At 40.3% G+C, this 23,380-nt stretch overlaps 1 protein-coding gene across 1 annotated transcript; it reads right to left on the minus strand.

The window, feature by feature from the left end:
• Positions 1 to 2,345: 2,345 nt before the first annotated feature.
• On the minus strand, positions 2,346 to 22,809 carry BPNT2 (3'(2'), 5'-bisphosphate nucleotidase 2). Its single transcript, XM_071737591.1, has 5 exons — positions 22,247 to 22,809; positions 10,204 to 10,363; positions 9,204 to 9,299; positions 7,203 to 7,364; positions 2,346 to 5,741 (listed from the first exon to the last, which is right to left on the minus strand). Exons 1-5 carry the CDS (start codon positions 22,631 to 22,633, stop codon positions 5,470 to 5,472), a joined length of 1,077 nt encoding a protein of 358 aa, XP_071593692.1. The 5' UTR covers positions 22,634 to 22,809; the 3' UTR covers positions 2,346 to 5,469.
• Between the last annotated feature and the right edge of the window lie 571 nt (positions 22,810 to 23,380).

Raw genomic sequence — 23,380 nt, forward strand, 5'->3', positions numbered from 1 at the left:
ACTTGGCACATAATCAGAAAGTGCTAATACGATTTGGTGGGGCAACAGGAAAAATGCCATAGTGTTGGTGGCCCTTCAGGGAGAAGAAAGAAATGCGATTTACAAGTAAGGAATAAGCAATGTTGAAAACAGCATTATCTGAAAGTAGGCTCTATCAGCTGTAGACCATAAAAAAAAAACCAAACTGAAAGACTTGGAACCTCAAGACACTATGATGTTGTATGGAAACTGAAGCCACCAGAGGTGAGCTTAACACAACCCAGTTTGTTTGCTCTACTGGCAGAAGCCAGGCTCTTCAGAGCATAGCTTAATTTACTGTTTGTGTTTTATCTGGCTTGCTGCTTCTTACATTGAATTCAGTAGGAATGCTGCTACTGACTTCAGCAAAATCAGGCCTTTCACAGAGGGCCAATGGAGCCTCCTTCATAAGCAATGAAGCTCAGCATCCGGAGGAGCAGAAATGCTGAATGATTCTAACATTACATAGAAAAGCTGTTTTACTTCAATCTACTTTCTCTGTAGTCCATTTGCATCTTTTCTGAATGTCCAGTAACTTCATTCATATGAACCTCTCTTGGAGATACCTTTATTTGTTGCCATCTATCTCACATTTGGTAGGATCAGCAACTTAGCTCTTGGTGCCAAACATGAACAGCCTGGATAGTTTGCTGCTGTGGTTCTTGCTCTGGGACTGTTTCCTCTCTGATCTCTCATTTTTCTTGACCACATGGACTAAGAAAGAAGCAAGGATCATGAAGAAGCAGAAAAATGAGGAAGAGTAAAGAGAGCAAAGTTGTTGCTCATTATTGGCTCTAGAGGGAGCCTTAGAAGGAAATGGGATGAGCACTTCTGATCCACTGGCAGATGAGCTGAAAGAGCTGGTGTGGCATCTGAAAACCACGATGTATTACAAGGCTTCCACTGCTTCTTGAAACAACTTGAGTGACTTGTTGGGAAGCGGGGTGGGAAGAGCCCCGTAGGAGGTAGTAGCACTTCATTCTAAGAGATGCCATACAGAAAATGTTGTTCAAAAGTTAAGCAATTTTTGAGTCCCCAGTTACCTCAGTCATTTTTTAACAAGTTACATTACAATGAATTGGATAGAAAACTCAGAAGATACACTAATGTGAAAAAGCCTAACTCTCTACAACTAAGCACTGAAAAAGGGCTCAGTGTGAATGGCCTGAGTGGAAAACATCCATCCATCCATCCATCCATCCATCCATCCATCCATCCATCCATCCATCCAGTCTCTCCTTGGTTAGAGACAGTCTTCCCCACTCTTATCCTGCTTCGTCTTAGAATCATGCAGGCAGTTATCTGTGGTCCACTAAATCTTATCTGTATGGTTATCTAACCCCTGAAGGACAAGAGAAATTAAACTACCAACACAATTTAAATCAAATAATGATAATGTGTTCTCTGATACAACTACCTGCTTCTCTCTCCTTAGTTTACTTTAGAAAACAGATCTGTGAAGGGGCTGAACATAACTGGGAAGACAGGACCCTAAAAAAGTAGTTTTGCTGTCAGAGAAACTGCAACTGGAATGACATCCATGAGACCATGAAGTAGGCAGCCTCTGCTGGCCTGAGACAGATGAGGCCCAGCACAATGCTTGGCCACATCTGTAATGTGGATAAAATTTCTTATTTCACTGCTCTTGTACAACACCAAGAGATAAAAGGATTCTGCAAAGATGTTGGGATATATTTGCTGATTAAAAAAAAAAAGCAGCAATGAACTCCAATGAACTCCAGTGCTGACTCTCCTGCCCTGATCTTCAACCACTAGCCATTTAATAAAAAAAAAAAAAAATATCTGTTCTCACACCTGAACCCAATTAAAAAGATCTGTCCACTTTAATGCCCAAATTAAATAGCAATTGTATGAAACAAACAACAACATGAGATAAATTTGCAGTTTCACCTATGTGGTCAACTCACCACCTCTGCTAAATGTTTTCATTATTATTAAATGCTCTGTAGATCAGAACAAACAGCTCTTACATAAGTTGATCTGTAGAAGTCTGGAAAACAGTTCAACCCAAAAACAGTTACATACAATATTTGACTATTTTTTTTCAATTTATTTAGAAAACATTCATTCAAGGGATGAAAGTTAGGACTGTTGGTACAGTACAAGGTATCATCTATTTTACCATCCACTCTTTTAGCAGAATGCAAAAGTACATATGGTTTTAGAATAATTTCACTTGCAACTACCTTAATCACAACAGCCACTCAAAAAATCCACCATTGGAAAACCAATGCTAAAACAATACATTATTTTACTTCCCTTGTTCGGAGCTAGAATGATACCATGAATATTTTTTTTCATTAAAATTTTTAGAAAATACATACTTTTGTAAGACCCATGTAACACCATGCAATTGTTTTAAGTAGCATCCCTAGAAAGAGTATGACAGTTTTATGTGGAAAAGGCTAGAATGTAAACAACAATGTTCTATCCCAGCAATGAGACATGGGCACAGTATGACTGCCTACCACTCTGGGCAGAAGCTTAAATCACATGCACACAGTGGAGGTGAAACAAATATTTATGTAGACACAGTCAAAGAAATCACATCTACTGAGTGTCAACACTACGCACGGGCACATTTGCACTAACCAAGCACTTCTGAATACCTGCTGGTCTGCATAAAAGTTGCATTTATTGTAAAAGTACATCAGAAACTGGATATTCACCAGGTACTTACCTATTCTCATATCAAAACAGCTCCTCTGTACATTAGACTGGGAGACCCCAAGCACCACCTTAGGCCTTAGCTGTGGTAAAGCTGTACGAGCTCAGACTGTACAGAATTAACTGGGCACCTCACTCTCACCTTTTCTTCACTTCCACAAGAAGTGAGATGGGGTCAATAAGGGTCCACAGTGAAAAGTCCTGAACATTGAGATCCATTGCAACAAAGCAATTTAGGATATAAATGGGTCTAAACAAGCACACATCTTCCGAATGGAAGACTGAATATTCTGGCCAGTATGACAGGAAAGGAGGGTTGAAGCTCTTCTTCATACCTCACCTTCCTAAGGAAAAATAAGTTAGACAAATACTTTTGTTTACTGCTCTATATCTTCAACTATGATATAAGTACATTGCTCTTGCAATGATATGAAACATCTTAGTTTTCATTTCTCATACAGAAGCTAAATTTGATCACAGCTTATGCAAGGAAATGACAGAACTGTACCCAAAAAAAACACAGTCACATTTTCACAAGGTAAGTTTACATGATTGCAACCTGAATCTAAAACCATAACCTGCCACAGACTTTGTTTTAGTTGCCTATTTAAATGTTGTGCATTCAACCTCTGTGACACAGTTAGGTTTTTCTACTAGGCTAGCTATGGCTATTTCTCATATTTCAATTTTAATCACTGTTCTTTAATAAATGAATGAGTTCTGTTATTTATTAGGCTCTAAGTAATTTATATCAGCCGGTGGGATAAAATGCTGCATTCTTATAAAATATTACTAAAGCCTTCATAAATATATGATGTTTATTCTTCACTGAGGTTTGGAATTTCAAAGAGGTTTTCAAAATATATCAGCCCCTTTTTAAAAAGGGCATATTCACTTATTTGTCACAGCAAATAGTAGTTTATTAGATTTAAAATGGAAGTCACGTTGCTTTGTAAACTATCTACATGTGTAAAAGCTATTTTCAACAGCAGCAATAGTGTCAATTTTTGGAAAATGGTTATCTAAAAAAACCTACCTGTCCCAAAAGGCTAGCAGGACTAAGCTTGAGTCTATTTTGCCACTAAGTTTACAAAATTAAAGTCTGCATCTGTATTTATGCAACATCTGAGGCGGTCTTCAGCAAATGTGAACGTTAGCTACAAGTTAAAAGAAGTATCTAGACATACTACACTAATGACATAAGAAGGAAAAACTCTTTTTAATCACCATGGCAGTATGATGAAAGAAGTTAAAATGAAAGCAAGTAATTATTTGGTTTAAACAGCCTAAGCCTGTAGAAAATAAACTTTGAACAGAAAACATCTGTGCTAATTAAGAATATCAACTTTTCTGAGGAGAAAAAGGAAGCTTATCTACTGATAATTCAAACAACAGGTACATTTTAACCTTCTGAAACCCTTCAGAGTGGTGCTGAAAACAATACAGATGGTTACATTTTTGCAGATAGAAGTCCACATATTTTGGAGGTACAACAAGCTGTCATTTGATATCCAAGGGACAATGCTCTGTTCTGTGTATAACAGAATGACAAAGTGCATTTCTTGGTAAAGGTTTGCAGACCCTGCTATTCTTCAAGTGCCACATGTTCTTCTAACTTATTTAAACAGATTCAAGTTCAAATGATCCCTTTGCATAAATCTCCAAAAACCAAGCAGCATCAAGCTGTTTGGCATAGCTCAAGAGCTTTCTGCAGAAAAGAGTGTCCCTTAGCCTAAACGGACAGTGTTAATTCTAGGGTTGTAGAAGAAAATGCTGGTTTATGTCTTGTATTGTAAATGGAAACAACCAGTCAGCTTAATATTTCTCTTAAACTCATTCCACATAACTGTCCAATGGAAAAAATAACCAACCAAACAAAAAACAGCTGCTGAAGGAAGAGACTGCTTCTACAGGCACAAATACCAACTATGAAAAAGTCCTACATTAGAGAAAAATCTAGCATGCATCTTCAACAGTGTAAGCAGAAAGCAAGGGCAAGAAGTAACTCTTAAAACTACACAAGGAAACGTTGCCTTATTTTGAAAAGGTCTATGGAAATAATTACACTGATTAATAAAATACTGATATTCACAACCCATCCGAAATAAACTGGTTTACATCTTCAGGGAAAAAAAAAAGGTCAAAATAGTGCAGAACATTTCTATTTTTTTCTTACAAAGCAGGAGGAGTGCCACACTGTAAAAGACGAACTGTTGCTGCATATAAATTTGTGTCAACCTTCTTGTGCTTTCTGTTCAGGGGATACAGAACACAGGGCAATGTTTCCTGCTAAACAGTTACTGAGTTTTCAGATGCCTATACAAATCAACCTTTTTTTCTACCTAGTTCATTATGGAGTGGCTACAACTACACTAAGAAGACTTAAAAAGTTCAAAGAAATTTCTATGAGAACTACTTAAGTTATTAATAAATTTGGATTGTTCTGTAGCTCACCTATGTTCACCAATAAACACTGTATATACACCTCGTGTCTAAGAACTGCACGAAACTTGTCTCAAAAAAATAACTCATGGAAACTGAGGTGTGAGGCAGTCAGTCCCCTTCCTACTTCTGATGATTATTATTTAATTCTTTTTTAAATACCACCACTGAAGAAACCCAATGCACAACATAGAACCCAAACCCACACCAAAATGCTTTGCTTTGCTGTGCTTCTTTCCCAGCAGGCTTTCATACCTGCTTATCCAGACAGAGTATTTGGAGCTTGCAAAAGCATGACCTATACTTCTCCATCAGTCAAGTTTATTTATGTAATGTTTTTTCCAGATCTGGAAGTTTTTCAATTAGTGCTTTATGGTTCATGTTGATACTGGCTATAAGTCCTCCCTCATTGCCATCTGAGCCTGTGTAACTGATTTCTTCACCAGTCAGGGTAGTCATATGGCCACCCAGTGCTCTTAGCACTGCATTTCCAGCACATATGTCCCACTTCTTGATGTAGGTGACATGGATATACACGTCAGCTTCTTCTTGATTCTTTTCAGCCACATCAAGGAGGGCCAACACCTTATAACCTGGAAGAAATGGGCAGACGTAAAAAAAAAAAAAAAATAAAAATTAAACCAAGTTTTACTGTTCATCCCAAAGGATAAAGCTATTATGAAGTGTTAACAATATGCATGTGCAAGATTTAATAAAGTGGTATCATTAATTACATCATGCCATCCAGTATCATGGTGGAGACATCAATTAATTGTGTCTGCCCTCTAACCTGTAGAGGAAATCTCAAAGAAACACCTCCTCACCCCTTCCTCACCACCCACACACGATTTTTGCACTGCACCCCAATTAAAGCCTTTGGTATTGAGACATTATTTGTAGGCAGTCTTTACAAATATGCTACAGAGACTTAGCTAGAGACATTAAAAGAGCAATATCAGAAACATGAATAAAGCTTTGCTCTCATTTTCATTCACCTATTCTCAATCTCTGTATTATGCTGAAGTCTACCTTCTTTTTCCTGAGTTTTATTATAATAGCAGGAAGATGCTCTTTAATATACCACTCTTTAATAAAGCAGCTCAGCCCAGGGCATTCCCCTTTATCATATATTATGCAGTACAAAGTCATTGCTCAAAATACTACTCTTTCTTTTGTTGAATTTTTTCAATTTTTCATCAGTCCAACCAATACTCCTGCTTCATTAAGCTGTTCCTTTCTTTGTCTTTTTACACAGAGTCAAGTCCTGGAGAAGATACAATTAGCTACATTTCCACTTCCTTTATCATAAGAAAAATCATTCAGATTCACTGTCAAGAATCTATGCAAGATATTCTTGACTGAACAAGAGTAAGAATAAGCTGTAAGGCAGTTCTAGCTTTCCATATTAAAGACACCAAGATAGAGTTCCATAAAATTAAAACTTGGCATGACTTTTCTGAGACTTTAAAACAGCTATTGCTTCACACCAGTGCCTCAAGTATTTGCTTTCTGTCAGTAACATGCACAAGGATGTTGTGTAAGGTTACAAAAGTAAGCTAAAACCTCTTTGGACTGAATATGACATGGATAAAATCAGACCTGAGAGACACTGGCTTTTCTCTTTTGACATATATACAGGAAATAGTACCAAATTGCTGTATTTTTCTTAACAAGATGTTTCATTAAACATACTACTAAGCTAACAATGAACGTACTCTCTTCTATGATTCTGAATGTGGTCAGACAAGCCTTTTTCCTCCATGGAAGCACTGGTGCCATCAGTGTACACACATCAGCACGTTCACTAAAAGGATCAGAAGAACATTGCTGGTCCAGGCTTAGATCCACTAACACTAACTTTTTGAACAGCCTGAATCCAGAGCAATGTTGCCATGCAGGTTTCTATATGCAAAAAAAAATTTGTGTCCCTATTGTCAAGTGCCTGCTTTTAGGGATGTGAAGAACACAAGGCAAGAGGAAAAAGAGATGTCACAGTTATATCCTGTTAATCATTGGGAAACAATAAAATGGATAGGATGCTTAAGGAACCACACCTGCTCCACCAGCGGGGATTATCACAGTCTTATTTCCAAATGTCTGCCGTGCAACCTGCTCAACTTTTCCTGCGTGGGAGCGGGATACAATTATCCTTGGAGTTTTCTCATTGTAGGAGGAACGAGCTTTTACATTTGACCCACCATCCACCATTGCCCAGGCTACAAGAGAATCACAAAAGCTGCTAAGATTTACAACAGACGATCTGTTAAGTGTAAAGATAAAAGAATTCTTATCTGAGAAAATTTAATTGATACCTCTGATTTAATTTCCTTTCCTACTGTAAAAGGGAAAATTAGGGCTGAGAGAAGGAAGGGGTACATGCCTGCATGTGCATACAAGTAGAAGAGAAATAGCCTCCCCACACATACACACTTCTGTAATTATGGCATTATCCCATGCCTGACTATTCTTGTCAAAAAAAAAAAAAAAAGTAAGAAGAAAATCTCATGTAGTAACATTCAGAACCTGCAATTGGAAAGACACTGATGCTAAAAGGATGGCTTTGAGTCAGAGATAGATCCAGTATTTCCTCAAACAGTCCTTTTATAGGAAAGAAAACCCGTTTCAAAGCAGACAGCAAAAATACAGCCAAAACATTTTATTCATAAGGATAGTAATGCTAAGGAAGGAAATAGCTCAGGAGGATAGTAATACTGAGAAAAACATTTGATGGTGTGTATCAGAGGACAGGATTTAAAATACATAACCTCCCACTTGCTTCCTCATGAGGTTCAAAGCAAAGCTTGGTAGGTGGCATCCCCTAACCATTAATTTGACATTTAGTTTGCAGACTAACCAGCAATTTCATCTCAACAGAGGGCCAGATTGTATGGCAACAGACTGAGTTACATATAATAACCATGCTGACTGCCCTTTATTGCTTTGTATTTGTGTGGTACTAGTAGGAACAATTCTACTCACAACATATTGTTATTTCCAGCTAGGGAAATGAATACGCTTCGCACAGAATGACAATTCATTTCATCTCATGTGATGCCATATCTGAACAATTCACATTTTATTATTATTATTAAAGGAAATAAATTCTCAAAGTTACAATACTAAAAAAATATTACTTCAGATATAGATGTCAATACTTAAAAAAATGTGTTCCATGAAACCCTATGGCTCTTAAGACATACTGGAATATAGCACATACTTAAAATGACTGCATTCACATTTAAAGAGAATAAAAATATTAGCACAAAACATTGAGTGTTCAGTGGCCAAAAAAACAGAACAAAAAAAATTATTATTCAGTCTTAGTTTCTGTGCCAGAGCTACAGCACAATTTCAGAACTCTAGAGGTCAGTATTGCCTAAGGGAAAAGAATAGAAAATCTAATTTCTAATACTTAGTATGTAAGACACAAATCCTAAAACTACTCTGAATACACACTACCAAACTTGCAGTTATCCTCACTGACACATCATTAGTACTAAAGAATTAATTAGTTCAGGGTTGTGGCATTAAAAGCATGTCAGATAATCAATAAGGCAATGCTAGATGGTCTTGCCTGTTGCATACAAACAGTTAACACTGAGATCTTTCATCTTTGTTACTCAGTCTGAATAAATACCAGCTCCTTGTAATACTACATGGAGCTAAGATTTCCTGAACGAGCAAAGTAGTTTTCTGCTAAAGAGTAACAGCACACAAACTTGTCAAAATTTGTAGGCTTCACTTTCTTTGATTTGCTATGAGCACTCCAATTGAAGGATCTTCATTCTTAAAAAATAATTTCCATTCTTTTTTTTTTTTTTTTTAATGCATGTTTTTGAAGTTAAATGAGGGCAGCATTTTCCTTAGTGGTTTTATAGCACAGAACACATTTACAGCTCTACTTCTGAGGTCTGCAGCAGTGATATTTTGCCCTGGGTAGTATTTTCTCATTTAGAACTACATATGTTCTCCCTAACATCAAATCTTAATTAACACTAAGGATGTTAAAGATGTTAAGACTGCAGATGTTGAAAATACATGAAGTCAAAAGGTACCTGTGTATGCTGAGAATGGCTTGTGTATCACTCCTATTACTGGTTTACCATTTACAGCCACGCAAACCATTGTTGTGACATACTGCCGAAGATCCTCTGTGGGCAAAACAAGAAAGTGAGCAAGTTTACAGCCAGATGCCAAGAATACAAATAGAAAGCAGACCTGACATTATAGAAATGCTGTCCTTTGAAGGCTAGCCTACATTCTGCCTCTTGCAATTATGTAACTTTGCTGTATCTTCAAATAACCTTGCAGTTTTCAAAAGACTTCTCAGTTTTCTGGCGATTTTTCCCGTTCAGTAGATCTAACCTGAACACCTACCAGATCCAATGTTAACAGCTGTATCTTATGCAATGTATTTTCATGGAAACCTGTGCCCCTGTATTCCCCCTTCTCTGCCCTGCCTCCTATCCTTTATTGATTCAAAGATGATAACTCAAAGAACATTCACCTGAGAAAGCTCACCTGCAAAAATAAAATTTAAAAAAAAAAATCCGTTTTTGTTTGTTCTGCAGTACTTATCAGCAACAATTTTAGTTGGATTACCTTGAACTGCTTATGTAGCATCTTACAACATCTAAAAAAGGGGAAGATTGAATTATGCATGCTTTTTTGTAAAACTGTCAAGTAAAAACATTTACTAAGCATTCCCTTCAAATAAACAAATAAAACATATTTTGAGATACCTAGTACTGTCACAGTAATAACAAATAAAGAAATGTGCAATTCCAGCAGAATCCATAAATGAGAGTTATAATTTATTTTAGCAATTACTTAGTTGCAAAGAATACCAAAGTCATGTCAGAGTTGGTATATACAAAAGTAAATGCTACAGCCTGTTAACTATAGAGATTTCTTTATGCAGTTTGTTCAATTCAAGTCACACTGGCTTGGACATAGCACACTTTAACAAGAGATGCCATTTAAAATACTATTTTGTCTCCAGTATAAAAGGCAGACATCAGAATTACACACGATCTGTCAACAAGAATCAGCTACCTGTGTATTCTTGTGTAGCATCTAATGGATCGATCCAGACAGTCACGCTTTCTGCTGGAACCTCTTTAGGCTGGATTTTTTGTTTTATGTCTTCAGGAATACTGCGATCCCAAGAGACAGTCTCCTCATCAGCTGCATCAACATGTTCTTCAGAGTTTATCTATGACACGGCAACAAAAATAGTTGCATTAACTAATCAGATAGAGAACTGTGGTGCTCCAGAAAATTACAGGTTTGCTCACACTTTCTCCCTTCGCCTCTACCTGGAAGAGAGTGAATTAGTCATTTTTCAGCAACTCACAAGCTATTACAAGCAACAGAAAACCACTCTCAGAACTTTACTGTGAAGCTCACCACAGTTGGACACCATTTCTCTGGCTGCAGTTCTTCCTCTGGAACATTCTCACAGCATGAAGTGCAGGTTTTTTTACACCAAAAGTTAAATGCAGTTTTTTCAAAGACTACCAGCAGAACATTTGGAGAATCATGTGGTATATAGATACAGTAGATGTGTAATAGTCCATTAACACAGATCAGTAGATTCAAATGTATAGGTATTTTAGCAACAACTATTTAGCAGATCATTCAGGGGAGCAGTAATCCCAGCCTATGTTCCTGCTTCAGGCATCAAGTTATGACTGGCAATTTAAGCAGCTCCACTGGATAGAACCATTACACAACTGTCAGATGGATGTTATTTTATAAACAAGTTCCATAGGTCTTTAGGTTAGGTTGGACTAAGCACCTAAGAATGCCCATAAAGAACATTTATAAACAGCAGTGAAAAGTCACATTTAAGCCTGTCATCACTTGCTGCCTAGCTTCATGAATTTTATTCTGGACTGGAGGGCATTTCAGCATGCCCAGAGTTTGGTCCAGCAGCAGAGCATACAGTCCCAATCTGTTGGATGTAAGGATTAGGTTCTGTAAAACCTAATACTGTGCCATTGTGACTGGAGTAGCAAGGTATTTTTAGATCACAAGAGATACAGGTATAACAAAAACAATTTATGTAATGATCCCTCATGTTAAAAAGCATCACGTAACCTGGCAGGAAGAACTACTGAGGAAATGTCTTAACACACATCTTAATATGTCTCAAAACGGGTCTCGACCCACCCATATCAACTTACTACTAGCATAAACGTGATTTCTAGGAGAACTGCAATGCAACTAGACATAAATTCTAATAGGAATTTAGAAAATTTCATCCCATTTACTTCTACCACCTCAGTTCTATTACAACACCAATATTTCTATGCTCTTTCTACTGCCAACAAAAGAGAAATCATTGCTACTGTGCCCTTCAAGCTTCAGCCTGTTTGAACCCTTCAGAAAGGCATCATTCCATTAATTACTCAGTAGGAGTGTGTACTCAGTGTCTACAACCCAGAATCACCAATATCCATTTCCTTGCTACAGACGGAGTCAAGACTGCTAACGCAGATTCAAGTAACTGACTGATAGAGCAGATAAAAGCCTCTCTGACTAAACCAACTTATTACAGATCTAGTAGGCAAGTGATGTTAAAAGACAATGGAAATAAAGAAATAAGCAGACCCTATTTGAATGTTAGGCTGTGTTATCAGGATTTCTTCAGAAACTCACAAGCTATTGCCATCATGTGACAAGCAATGGAAAGCCAAAATCCAGATTTTTACTGTGAACCACATCCAGTACTGATTAATATCTTCATCAATGACACAGTGGGATCATGTGCATCCTCAGCAAATTTACAGACAAAACCAAGCTGAGTGGTGTGGCTAACATGCTTGAAGGCTGGGGTGCCATTCAGAGGGACCTGGACAAGATGGAAAAGCACGCTCACGTGAACCTCATGAATTTCAGCAAGGCCAAGTGCAAGGTCCTGCACCTGGGTCGGGGCAATCCCGAGCACCAATACAGGCTGGGGGACGAAGGGATTGACAGCAGACCTACAGAGTAGGGCTCAGGAGTACTGTACTGGTGGACAAAAAGCTGGACATGAGCCAAAAATGCGCACTTGCAGCCCAGAAAGCCAACAGTATCCTAGGCTGCATCAAAAGGAGTGTGGTCAGCAGGTCAAGGAGAGTAACTCTGCCCTTCTACTCTGCTTTGGTAAGATCCCACCTGCTCCATGGTTCTGGAATCCCCAACATAAGAAGGACATGGGCCTCTTGGAGTGGGTCTAAAGAAAGGTCAGAAAAATTATCAGACTTCTCCCATGAAAACAGGCTGAGAGAGATGCCTGGAGAAGAGATGGCTTCAGGGAGACCACCAGGCAGCCTTTCCATACTTAAAGGGATAGACTGGGACTTTTTAGTAAGGACTGTAGCAATAGGACAAGGGGTAACAGTTTTAAACTGAAGTCTGGGTGGTTGCCCAGAGAGGTGGTAAACGCCTCCTTCTCTGGAAGTGTTCAAGGCCAGGCTGGATGGGGTTCTGAACAACCTGATCCAATTGAAGATGTACCTGCTCATTGCAGGGGGATTTGGACTAGGTGACATTTAAACATCTCTTCCAACCCAAACCATTTTATGATTCTAGGAATTATACATAACTTGCATTATGACAAGAAAAGACATCACACCCCTCAGCTGTAGAAGATTATTAGCAAAGGGTTAAGGGCCATCTTCTCTATGAGAATTCATAAAAAGAGAAAGGAAGCAGAACTGCAGCCATACATCATAGCTGTCTTCTCACGTAAAACCAGTATTAGAAGCAATGTATGCCAAACCCAGAATCCTTGAAGTTACTGTGACATTTACAAATTAAACAGCTGTCATTTTACAATAAACCTGATGATTGTATTTTCCCCTAGGGAAAAGAGTATTACAAAAAGCCAAGGCAACTAGTCCCACAGACTTGGCAGCTTCAATACAGCCCCTGGGCAGTTTCAGTTCCACAACAGCACATTATGCACCACCATAAGAACACATTTCCTCAAGAGAAGGAAGAGGCCTCCAAAAAGTTTACAGGTTGGAACCAATCCTCTGAAGGAAGAATATCATGTTAAACCTGTTGTATAATGCTTGTGGGGAGTCTCTCTCAACAGCCGGGATTAATTTACCAGAAAAAAATAAAAAAGGGAGGAAAAAAGTAGTGATGAGGATGCAGAGCCATCTGGAGGAAATAAAAAACAAACAAAAAATCAACTGGGTGACTAGTTCTGCCATTCATATGACCATTTACTCTGTAGCCTTTGTTGAATACTCCACAAGTCACAGTCCATGAAGAAATTCATAACTATTACTCCACACACAGCTGTAGAATCTATTTATTGCTAGGAAGCTACATTATAGGTTTCTTTTCCTTCCCATTCCATTTCCATTTTAAATACATTAAAATATACCTGGAAAACATGCATTTGTGATGTTCTGTTCCTACGTTTAACTGGCATTTTCTGGAAGCCTTCAGAGGCCATGACCTTACATTTCAAGTTTTTCTATACTGGTATGGATACATACCAGTGCATTTCTAGGCCTTCACTCAGAAATTAGGAGTAGCTACAGTAAAAAGACAAGGACAGTGCCAAATGTTTCAGACAACAGAGCTTGTTTCAGCAAGACACTTAAATTAAATTAAACTGCTATGTTGGTATAAATAAAGTTCACATGCTTGCTATCATATACATAACTGTGCCTGCTCCTAATAATCAGACTTAGACAGCAACCCATCATGAAGGAACTTGAGACAGCAAGCAGAAGACAGAAGGAAATAGCTATTTGGGGTTAGCCACCTAAGAGCAGCAAGCTGTAAAAGCCCATCTCAAAAAGCTCTGCAAGCTGCTCACCAACATGGAGCTTAACTACAGTTCAGCAATTTTCCCCAGTCACACCTGAAGGAAAAAGCCCTCCTCACAAGGAAGAAATGCATCAAACACAGAGATTTAATAAAATACATGTAAACCATTGAATGGACTACTGCTGAAAGGTCTACAAAAATAATTACTTATGAATGAAGTAGTCTGGCTGCATCTCACCAGTGCAGACCTTCTGCCAAATGAGCCTGCAAGGTGCAGGAATCCTGTAAGGGATGAGAGATGCCGCTCGCAGAAGCCAGCAGCAGAAATCAAACTGCAACAGAGAGATCAGCCTGGGGTGTGCCTTCTGAGAACACCCAGGCATTCCCAGCCTTTGGAAATTAGTTCCACAGAACATGCTCTCCTCCAGCATGACCTCCTCAGGGAGATGGAAAGTAACTCAGAAGTGTACTACAGTCTTGTGTGGATCACGTAAAGACATCAGGGAACTTCAGAGTGGCTCCTTGTCCTGTGTCCAGGCATAGGAATGTCCTGCCCAGGACAGTGGTGGAGTCACCATCCCTGGTGACATTTAAAAGGCATTTGGACGTGGTCCTTAAGGACATGGTTTAGTAGTTGACTGTGGTGTTAGTCAAAAGTTGAACTGGATGATCTTGGAGGTCTCTGCCAACCTAAACATCCTGCGATTCTGTGGGCTACCCCCTACTAGAACTTCACTATCAGCAGCTCATCACCCAACAAATCTTCTTGAATACTAGATAGCTGTCCATGGTGAGGTGAACAAACTCAGGCTTTTTCCTGGTTTGAAAGAGCAGGACACACAGCTGTAGTTTTGCTTTTGAATTTAAACATTAAAGATAAATGAAACTGAAAAAATATATGCTAAAAAATAAATAGATTATGTTAAAATACATAAATTACTTTTATTTTTGAGCAAACATCAGTACATGAAAATGTGATGCTTTTCTCAAAGTGTTGGGTGGTATGGTAATTTTATTTAATTACTCTCCCTCCTTCCTACATCCTTATCCATCCCAATATTCATTTTGTATTTTAATATGCAAATAATCCAACATCTTGAAAAAAGATGAAGTAGCACAGGTCTTCATTCCTGAGAGTGTCAGTATCTCAATCTGATAATTAAGTCCTCTCAAATCCAAATCTTAGTGCTGTTTTATTAGAATAGAAATCAAAACGAGAACAACACAAATACCTATAGTATAAAGAAGAAATACTAATAAAGCTACTCAAGATAAAAACAAAACAAAAAACCTCAACACAGCTCAGGTAACAGCAGAATATTCACTCAGAATATCGAAATAAGTATATTTTGATTATTTCTTTGCAAGAACGGAGAATAGAACAGGTTGCCCAGAGAGGTGGTGTAAGCCCCATCCCTGGAAACAGCTGAGGTCAGGTTGGACGGGGCTCTGAGCAAACTGATCTAGTTTGAACACGCAAGGGGGTTGGACTAGATGGCCTTTAAAAGTCCCTGCCAACTCAAACTATTCCATAATTCAAGACTATTGATTTTAATGGGACCATGGAAATGAAAAGCCTTGAGGCGCAGACAAAATAGCATCCAGGGGAACGTTAGTAAAACATTAACAGCTGTTTGACTTTGTTTTTTCTGTTTTGTTAGGGCAGTAACTCTGCATGACATACACAGCCACTTCACACACAATCACTTCACCACTGATAACCCAAGGTAAGCATTACACATACCCAAGATTCAAACTTAACTTTGCCATTTGTATTCACCTGACAGAAGACAGAGGAAAGTAGTGGAGGGACAGAAGGAAATAAGTAAATGCAAATATTCTCAAACAATAAATGAACAATGATTCTGATACCTTCCTACTGGCTGAGAGATGTCCCCTGTTGACAGTGGAAGATATTTTCATAGAATCATAGAATTGGCTGGGTTGGAAGGGACCTCAGAGATCATCAAGTCCAACCCTTGACCCACCGCTGCAGTTACCAGACCATGGCACTGAGTGCCACATCCAGTCTCTTTTTAAATATCTCCAGGGACGGAGAGTCCACCACTTCCCTGGGCAGCCCATTCCACATTTTATCACCACATGCACACTCCGTCAGAGCAATCAGTAAGAAGACACCCACAACTACACAGCTTGAAAGCCCCACTGACATACTTAGTAGCCGCACACAACTGTACCTGGTTTGTTATTACTTGAGTGTGTTTCAGTGATGTCACAACTGAGGAGGGAGCAGTTCAACCATCAGGCTTTGGGCTTTCCCTCTGCTTATGGGCCAAGCCTCACACCTCACACCTCCAACTACTGCCACCGTGCTGCTCTGAAGAGCCATGTGTCTTCATGCCCAGTACACTACAAGTCAGTCTGGTTTTACCTCCATTTGCTCAGCTTCTGTTTTTCTTCCCCTCAAATGTATCAGAGGTGAAAGCTGTCTTCTCACAGCATCTGTACATACACAAACTGTGTGAAGGAACTGGATGCCAAAACCTCTGAATGTAAACACTCACTGGAAAAGTCAGGACGTATAAATACACACAACAGGAGGGCACTCTCCAGGAGATCACGAAACGGTCAAAGCACTGTATTTCAAATAGAGGAAATTATCTACCTTATCCTGGTTATGAAACAGGGCTCCAAAATCTGCTACAGAAGGAAGGCTTTGCATTCAGCTGCAGCCAGAACTACTTGTGATCCCTCCCTTCCAAATTTTGAATTTTGGGGAAGTGAATAGCAGCTTTCAGTATGGATGAAAGGTGCTTCCTGAAAGCTTATGCTGCTTGGCACTGAAAATAATGCACCTTGGAAATCAAGATATCACCTCCTTTTAAGTTTAAAATGTCTTTAAACAATTTGAATAGTGGCCTTGGCAGTGTAGTAAAAAATTCTGGTTTTATTCAATGCACCAATGTTTTCTTAAGCCAGCTGCTTCCTTTTGAAAGGGTTCCTTCCCTTTCCTTCCCTCACTATATTACCCCAACGTATTAGAAAGGAAAAATGAGCTTCTACAGGTGATATTCTTCATTCATTTCAAAAAGGTTGCTCTTGCTAGGATCCAGCTTACAAAGAGTTTTAGCAGGGTGGATCCTATTATGATAGACAGGACCTTCCTGAATCACATGGTTCTCTATATAAATAACTTGTTAAAAGGTAATAAAGTTTAATGAAATATAAATTATATTTTTACATAAATGTGCAAGGTATAAAAATATACTAATATATATAAAATAATAGAAAGTATAAAAAAACCTGGTCTTGTGTTGTCAATCATTTGAAACAACACCCCCAAAAATATTTCTATAATAATACAGCAGCACAGATAATGGAGACTTGTATTTGTCAAGGCAGGGAAGTCCAGATAGAAGTTCTGGAGTCTTCTCTACCAACAACTACATCTTCCTTTAATTTTAATGACAAGTAGTCACATCATGCACAAACAAGATGTCAGGATCTGCAAAGAATACAGACAAGCTGAAATGTCAAAAATCTCAATTAGTGCTTATCAAAACCTGTTACATGGCTTTGGTCATTAAGCCAGCAGGACGCAGAAGGAAACAAACAGGTTTTCATAAATGGCAACAGCAGATGACAGCTCTGCTTATACTGACTTATGATTAATGGAAGTTGGTGAAACAACAAAAATGTAACAGAGGGAATCAGTAGGGGTGACAGAATTCACAGGTTCCACCCATAATCAGTAGAAACAACTAAAATTTAGAACCATTAAAAGTAATAGCCAGTTACTCATTAGCTCACAAGTTGTTTCAGTAGATTCTCCATAACAGTTCTGTACAGATGCAAGCCTAGTAAAGAAAAAGGGATGACTAGCTTGTCACAAGAGTTGCAACACTACTTTTCATTTTAAGAAAACATCCAAATAAGGCCAGATTAAAAGTCTATTGATACAATTAGCAACACCGACAAAACTTTTGCTGTTTGTGAGCGGCTACACTACTAAGAAACTCAAATCTCCAGATGCTCAGCTGACAGATTAAACACCCCCAGTTTACACAAAAGCCAAATTAACTACTTGCAATTGCATCTGAAAAGATAACCACAGAACTCATTACCATAAAGTTACAGGCTTTAATTTCACCTTAGGTCGAGAGAGCCATGGTGAGTCAGCTAGCATCAGTTAAAACCCATGTTAAAAGAGATGTGTCTCCAGACAAGAACTACTGATGAGATTTCAATAAACATTCAAAATTCCTGTTTTACTTAGAAACCTTTTGGCAGTTGCTAAGATCACACAGTTAGCAAGAATGTTAATTTTTGTTCAAAATCCTAAAACCTGAGGATGCCATTTGCCAAACATGAAGAAACAAACAAGTTATTGAACTCATTCAGCAAAGCATTGAAATCCTCCTATAGTTTAGGTAGGATTTTGGTTATTAACCTATTTCTTTTACATATTTATCTTTCCTACTGAATCAGTATCAAATGCAGGAGAAATCAATCTTTAAAAAGTGGATTTAGAAAAAAAATCTCATTAAAAGTAAAACTGTCATGTTCTTAAATTTCCACTTCAAACACTGATGACTGATTACAGAATTATTATGCACAAGCTTGAAATGAGGTATCTATCACCCATCTTGACTGGGAAAGACAAAATGCCTTTGAGTTTGGGGCAGTGGCAAGACTGAAAAAACGATGCTTGAAGAGACTGGCACAGAGGAAGACCTGACCCTATCACAGTAACAATAAATAAATAAATAAAATTCTATTTCTCTATTCAGTATTTACAGTAGAAAAAGACATATAGCTGGTGCAACTACAGAACATAAAACAATGCAGTGGTCAAAAATAAGGCTTAACAGCTGCAAATGTGAGTACAGAATCATAGGATAGTATGATAGGGCAGAATTCATTTTGGCAAATAAAGCTGAGATCTGTATCCTGTGAAAATAATGCTAGTATAGTTCAGAAGCAAAATAGCAGAATTGTATGCGTCACTGAAACTGGCTTTTTTTTCACAGTTGAAGGACAGAAGGACTTTGGCCAAAGTGGTGTTTAAGGAATACATCTTCCTCTGTCAATCACTCCTGCCTCAGTGACCAAGCAGGGCCGCTCCTTCGGAGGTGCTGACACAGGGGGCTGGTAGGGCCATAATGTGAAGTGAATCAGAATATTCCTAAATAATTTTTATTTTACTTTTTTTACCTTGGATACTTTCAGATATACCAAGCTCCTGGTGCTAGTTCCTGGGAAAGCAGTGTTAAAAAAAGAGAAGATCCTGCCCCTTCCTTCCCTGTCTTTTTCACACCTATTTTGGAGGTATATAACAATACTCAATACCATTGAATACATTCAATAAACTACACAGTGTAAAACAGAATTGGTCTGTTCCTCTTTGGTCTTACCTAACCTAGCTGTGAGAAGTCTTGAACAGATGCAAATGCATCTATTTATATCAAATAGAGCAGGTGATGTAAGCAGTGGAGTTCCTCTTCCTCTGTACAGACAATACCTTTACTTAAAGACAAAGGCAAAACATTTTCTATGTTGGGGGTTTTTTTCCTACTTTCCTCTCAGATTTTCAAAGGTCTTTTGTAAATCATTAACTGTCGGGACTGTAAGGCTTGTTCCAGATTTATTTAGCTTCCATTAGTGAGAAGCCTAACTCTTTCACCTTCTCTTATTAAACACACCTAAGAAGAGATCTGCTTCAGGCAGACAGTGTGCTTTCCCTTACCCTGTCCAGCATCAAAATACACAGAATCCAAGGCTGCTCACAGACTTTAATTTATTCCAGTCAAATGACTTCGATTTAGTTATATTTAAACATTGGAAAACCATTGCTATTCTTAGAGGATAATTAATGGATCATTTCCTTTGAAATACAGGCATATTTTGGCTCTCAGTTTTTGTGCTGCTTTCTTGTGGGCTTTTTTGCTGGCTGCAGCATTTGGCACCAATTTAAATGTTGAGATACCCTTACTAAGCTCAACAGCTCCACAATGTAAGTATAATGGCATTTTGCATAAGTTTACACTTTGAATTCTCAGAAATATTTCAGTCTGTGTTTGACAGCTTTTGTTAGCAGCACCTTCTCTAGCAAGAAGAGAAGAGGGGTTTTGTTTGACTTCAATGTTTTGCTCTTCTGGAACATCCCTCTGTACTCAGGCATGAGACCACAAGCATGATGCAAGATATGCATTCATAAAAGATACAGGCTTATACTGCATCACATGAAAGGTGTCCAAGGAAATCCTCTATAACCCTCATGTTCACACTGAAACTGCAGCAGGTCTGTTCAATGAAACAGTAGCAGTTTTAGATGTGTTGTGCTGAAGGTATACATAAAGGATTTGCAGACTGAGATGAGACTTTGCCTTGACATTAGAGAAGTGCCATAGGTATATAGTGAAACAAACTTTTAATATAGATAAAAATGCTCAAATACATCATCATAGTATAGACTTTAAAAGACAGCATTCTTACCAGAATATGCAGCTTAGTGGATATTTTTTAAACGCTGCATGAGATAAGCTGTTATTATCCTGATCATGTACTTAGAATACTAAATACCCCAGAGCTGATCTGTCAGATTGTTTGGCAAATCTTTCAGCTGATCAGTTATTCAAATTCTTCCTACTCATCATCAGTGCTCAAGTGCAGCTAATCTAAGAAGGGTGTGAGAAAAAGAAATAAAATATAAGATAAACAACACATATGCTTGGCTTTTTTCCAGTTCCACATATGTAGACACACATTTTTCACTCCATACTAGGCTGGAGAATACACCTGCACTTTAGAAAGTACCATCTATTTTTAAAGACTAGCAAAACAAATCAACTGTAACGAAAATAAAAAGGCATAATGAAGTTTTTTAAAAGTAGATGTTAAAAGCTAACATGCTCTCAGAAAAAATGTACAAGTTAGACTGTCACTGCTATACATCCCAGGCACCAGAGCAGAGTTTATGCTCAAGACCACAGACATAGAACAGGCAATACAGTTCACTGAGCTCTTCAAGCCCAAACCAAACTCCTAGCTTTCTCTGGAAGCATGAAAAATTCTTATATCTAAACTGAAGAAGTCCCTCCATCCATGAAAGGGGAGTAAGCATACAGGTTTCAGGCAGTAGTACAGGTACGCTGTAATGCCAAGTTCCATGAGGATGCTGAGAAGCAAAAGAGAACAGGGAAATATATTTTTCCTTCCTTTACCACCTGTGAAGGTGGCTTGCCACTGACAGACACCAATCTTCTGAACACAGCCTTCATAAAATTTCTGTAGTAGATTAGTCACAGACCAAGCCTATTTCAGGTATTTAAAGGAAACACCAAATTCTTCAATTTCATGTTTAGTAAGTTCTTTACAACACTGTAAAAAAGAAAAACCAAACCACAAAAAACCAAACCGAAACAAAAAAACCCCATCAAAACCCAACACCAAGCCACAGAAAACCCAAAACACCTCAAGCCACACCACCCTGAAGAACTTTCAGAACAGCCACTGAAAACTTACCAAGCATTAAACTTAACTTTTTCTCTCAACCTAGCCAGGAAAACCATGCCATCATCGCCTTTGCAATCCAGACTTGTTTTTCTATCAGTTTCAAACGGCTGCAAAAATCTAAGGAGTTTAACTTCAAGAGACTGAAGTTCCTATTTACTAAAGCAAAAGTGGAAACAAAACAACCAAAACCCCTCGAAGTCAGCTGCTAGTTTGTTTGCAACCCCACATTTCAGGGGCAAGTGAGAGGAGAGGGCAGTGCTCACCTCTGAAAGTAAATTCCTAGGCAGTGATCCATAACGTGACACAGCCGCTGGCTTATCAGCTGCCCCAGTCAGGAGAGCTCAAAGCTCAAGATGTTATAACGAGGCGTTCCTAAACCTCAAATTCACAGTTCCTATCACTTAAGGCAAGAAGGGCAAATTCAAGAAAATAAGAACATTGCTAACCACGGCATAGCAAACACACGTGGATTTGGCCGCTAGCCCTGAGCAGAGAGGCCACACACTTCACCCACCACGTTCAGACCCGGGGATCTTCCTCCTTCTGGTCCGTATCAACCTAGAATCACCTTACACGGAACTCGCTTATCCGCGATCCAACTCCTTCGCCTGCAACCCAACACTCACAGCAACAAGTACGAGGTGGCACCGCCACTCCACCAGCCCGAGGGGAAGGAAGGGCAGCGCTTTCCCCCAGAGGTTACAACACGGAGCGGTGACACACACGAGTCTAAAGTGCCCGCCGGTTCTCCTCAGGCCGCCGGTAACCGAGCTCTGCACCGGGGGGACGCCCGGCACCGGACCCAGCGGCTTTCCCGGCTGACGGGAGGGCGGCCGGCACTCACCTGCACGGCGGGGAAGGCGGCCTTCAGCAGGTAGAACATCCTGCGGTTGGAGAGGAGGTCGCCGCTCGTCAGCTGCTCCTCGGCTCCCTCCCGAGTCTTCCCCTTCGCCTTGGCGTTCAAGGCGTTATCCTCTCGGACCCGCTTCACCTCCTGCCCGCCCCTGACAGCGGCCAGGACGGACACAGCCAGGAGCTCCCGCAGGTCCACGGTGCCGGCGGGCGCGGAGCCACGGGGGGTCTCGGGCCCGCCGCCCGCCGGCTCGCTCAGCATGAAGAAGGCGAAGCGGCCGGCCAAAAAGCCGGAGTAGAGGTGGTAGAGGACGCCCAGCCCCAGCAAGCAGAACACGGCCATGCCGAGGGGCGAGAGGCGAATCCCCATGGGGGCCATGGCTGCGGGGGAGGAGGGTACGGCGGGGCGGGCGGGGAGGGGTGCCGGGCGCTCACCACAGCCCCATGGCGTAGCCGAAACGGGACGGGACGCTCCCTCTCTCCTGCTACGGCGGCGACAGGGCCGACCCGGCTCCACGCTCCTCCGCAGGGAGCCAGCCCTGTCTGTATCCGGGTCAGGCGGAGGCGGGGCCTGCCGCTCGCACTGAGCATGTCCCACGGCTCCATCGCCCTCCTGGGGAGTAGGAGACTGGGGTCCGTGCTTTTAGGTGTCTTGCGGAGGACTTTGTGGTTATGGCAGGAGGAGGCGGGAGAAGGGAAACCCCTTCGATTCTTACTGTGGACACGCCTGACAGCACCCACCCTCCTTCAGCAGTGCGTGTTTTTGGGGGGGGAGGTTTGTGCTTCACCTCCTAGGCAGCAGGTGGGACAGGAGCGTGCGACCTGCCCTGGCCCCGGCCTCGGGTCCTGCTCCTGCTCCTGCCCCTGCCGCTTTCTCTGCCCCTGCCCCTGCTCCTGCCCCTGCCTCTCCTCCTGCCTCTCCTCCTGTTCCTGCCCCTGCCTCTCCCTCTGCCTCCGCTCCTGCCTTTGCCCCGGCCTCTCTCCCTGCCTCTGCCTAGGCCCCTGCTCCTGCTCCTGCCCCTGCCTCTTCTCCAGCTCCAGCTCCTGCCCCTGCCTCTGCCTCTGCCTCTCCTCCAGCCGCTGCCTCTGCCCCGGCTTCTGCTTCTGCCTCAGCCCCAGCCTCTGC

The sequence above is a fragment of the Heliangelus exortis genome, chromosome 2 (assembly GCF_036169615.1).
Source record: "Heliangelus exortis chromosome 2, bHelExo1.hap1, whole genome shotgun sequence".
Lineage (NCBI taxonomy): Eukaryota > Metazoa > Chordata > Aves > Apodiformes > Trochilidae > Heliangelus > Heliangelus exortis.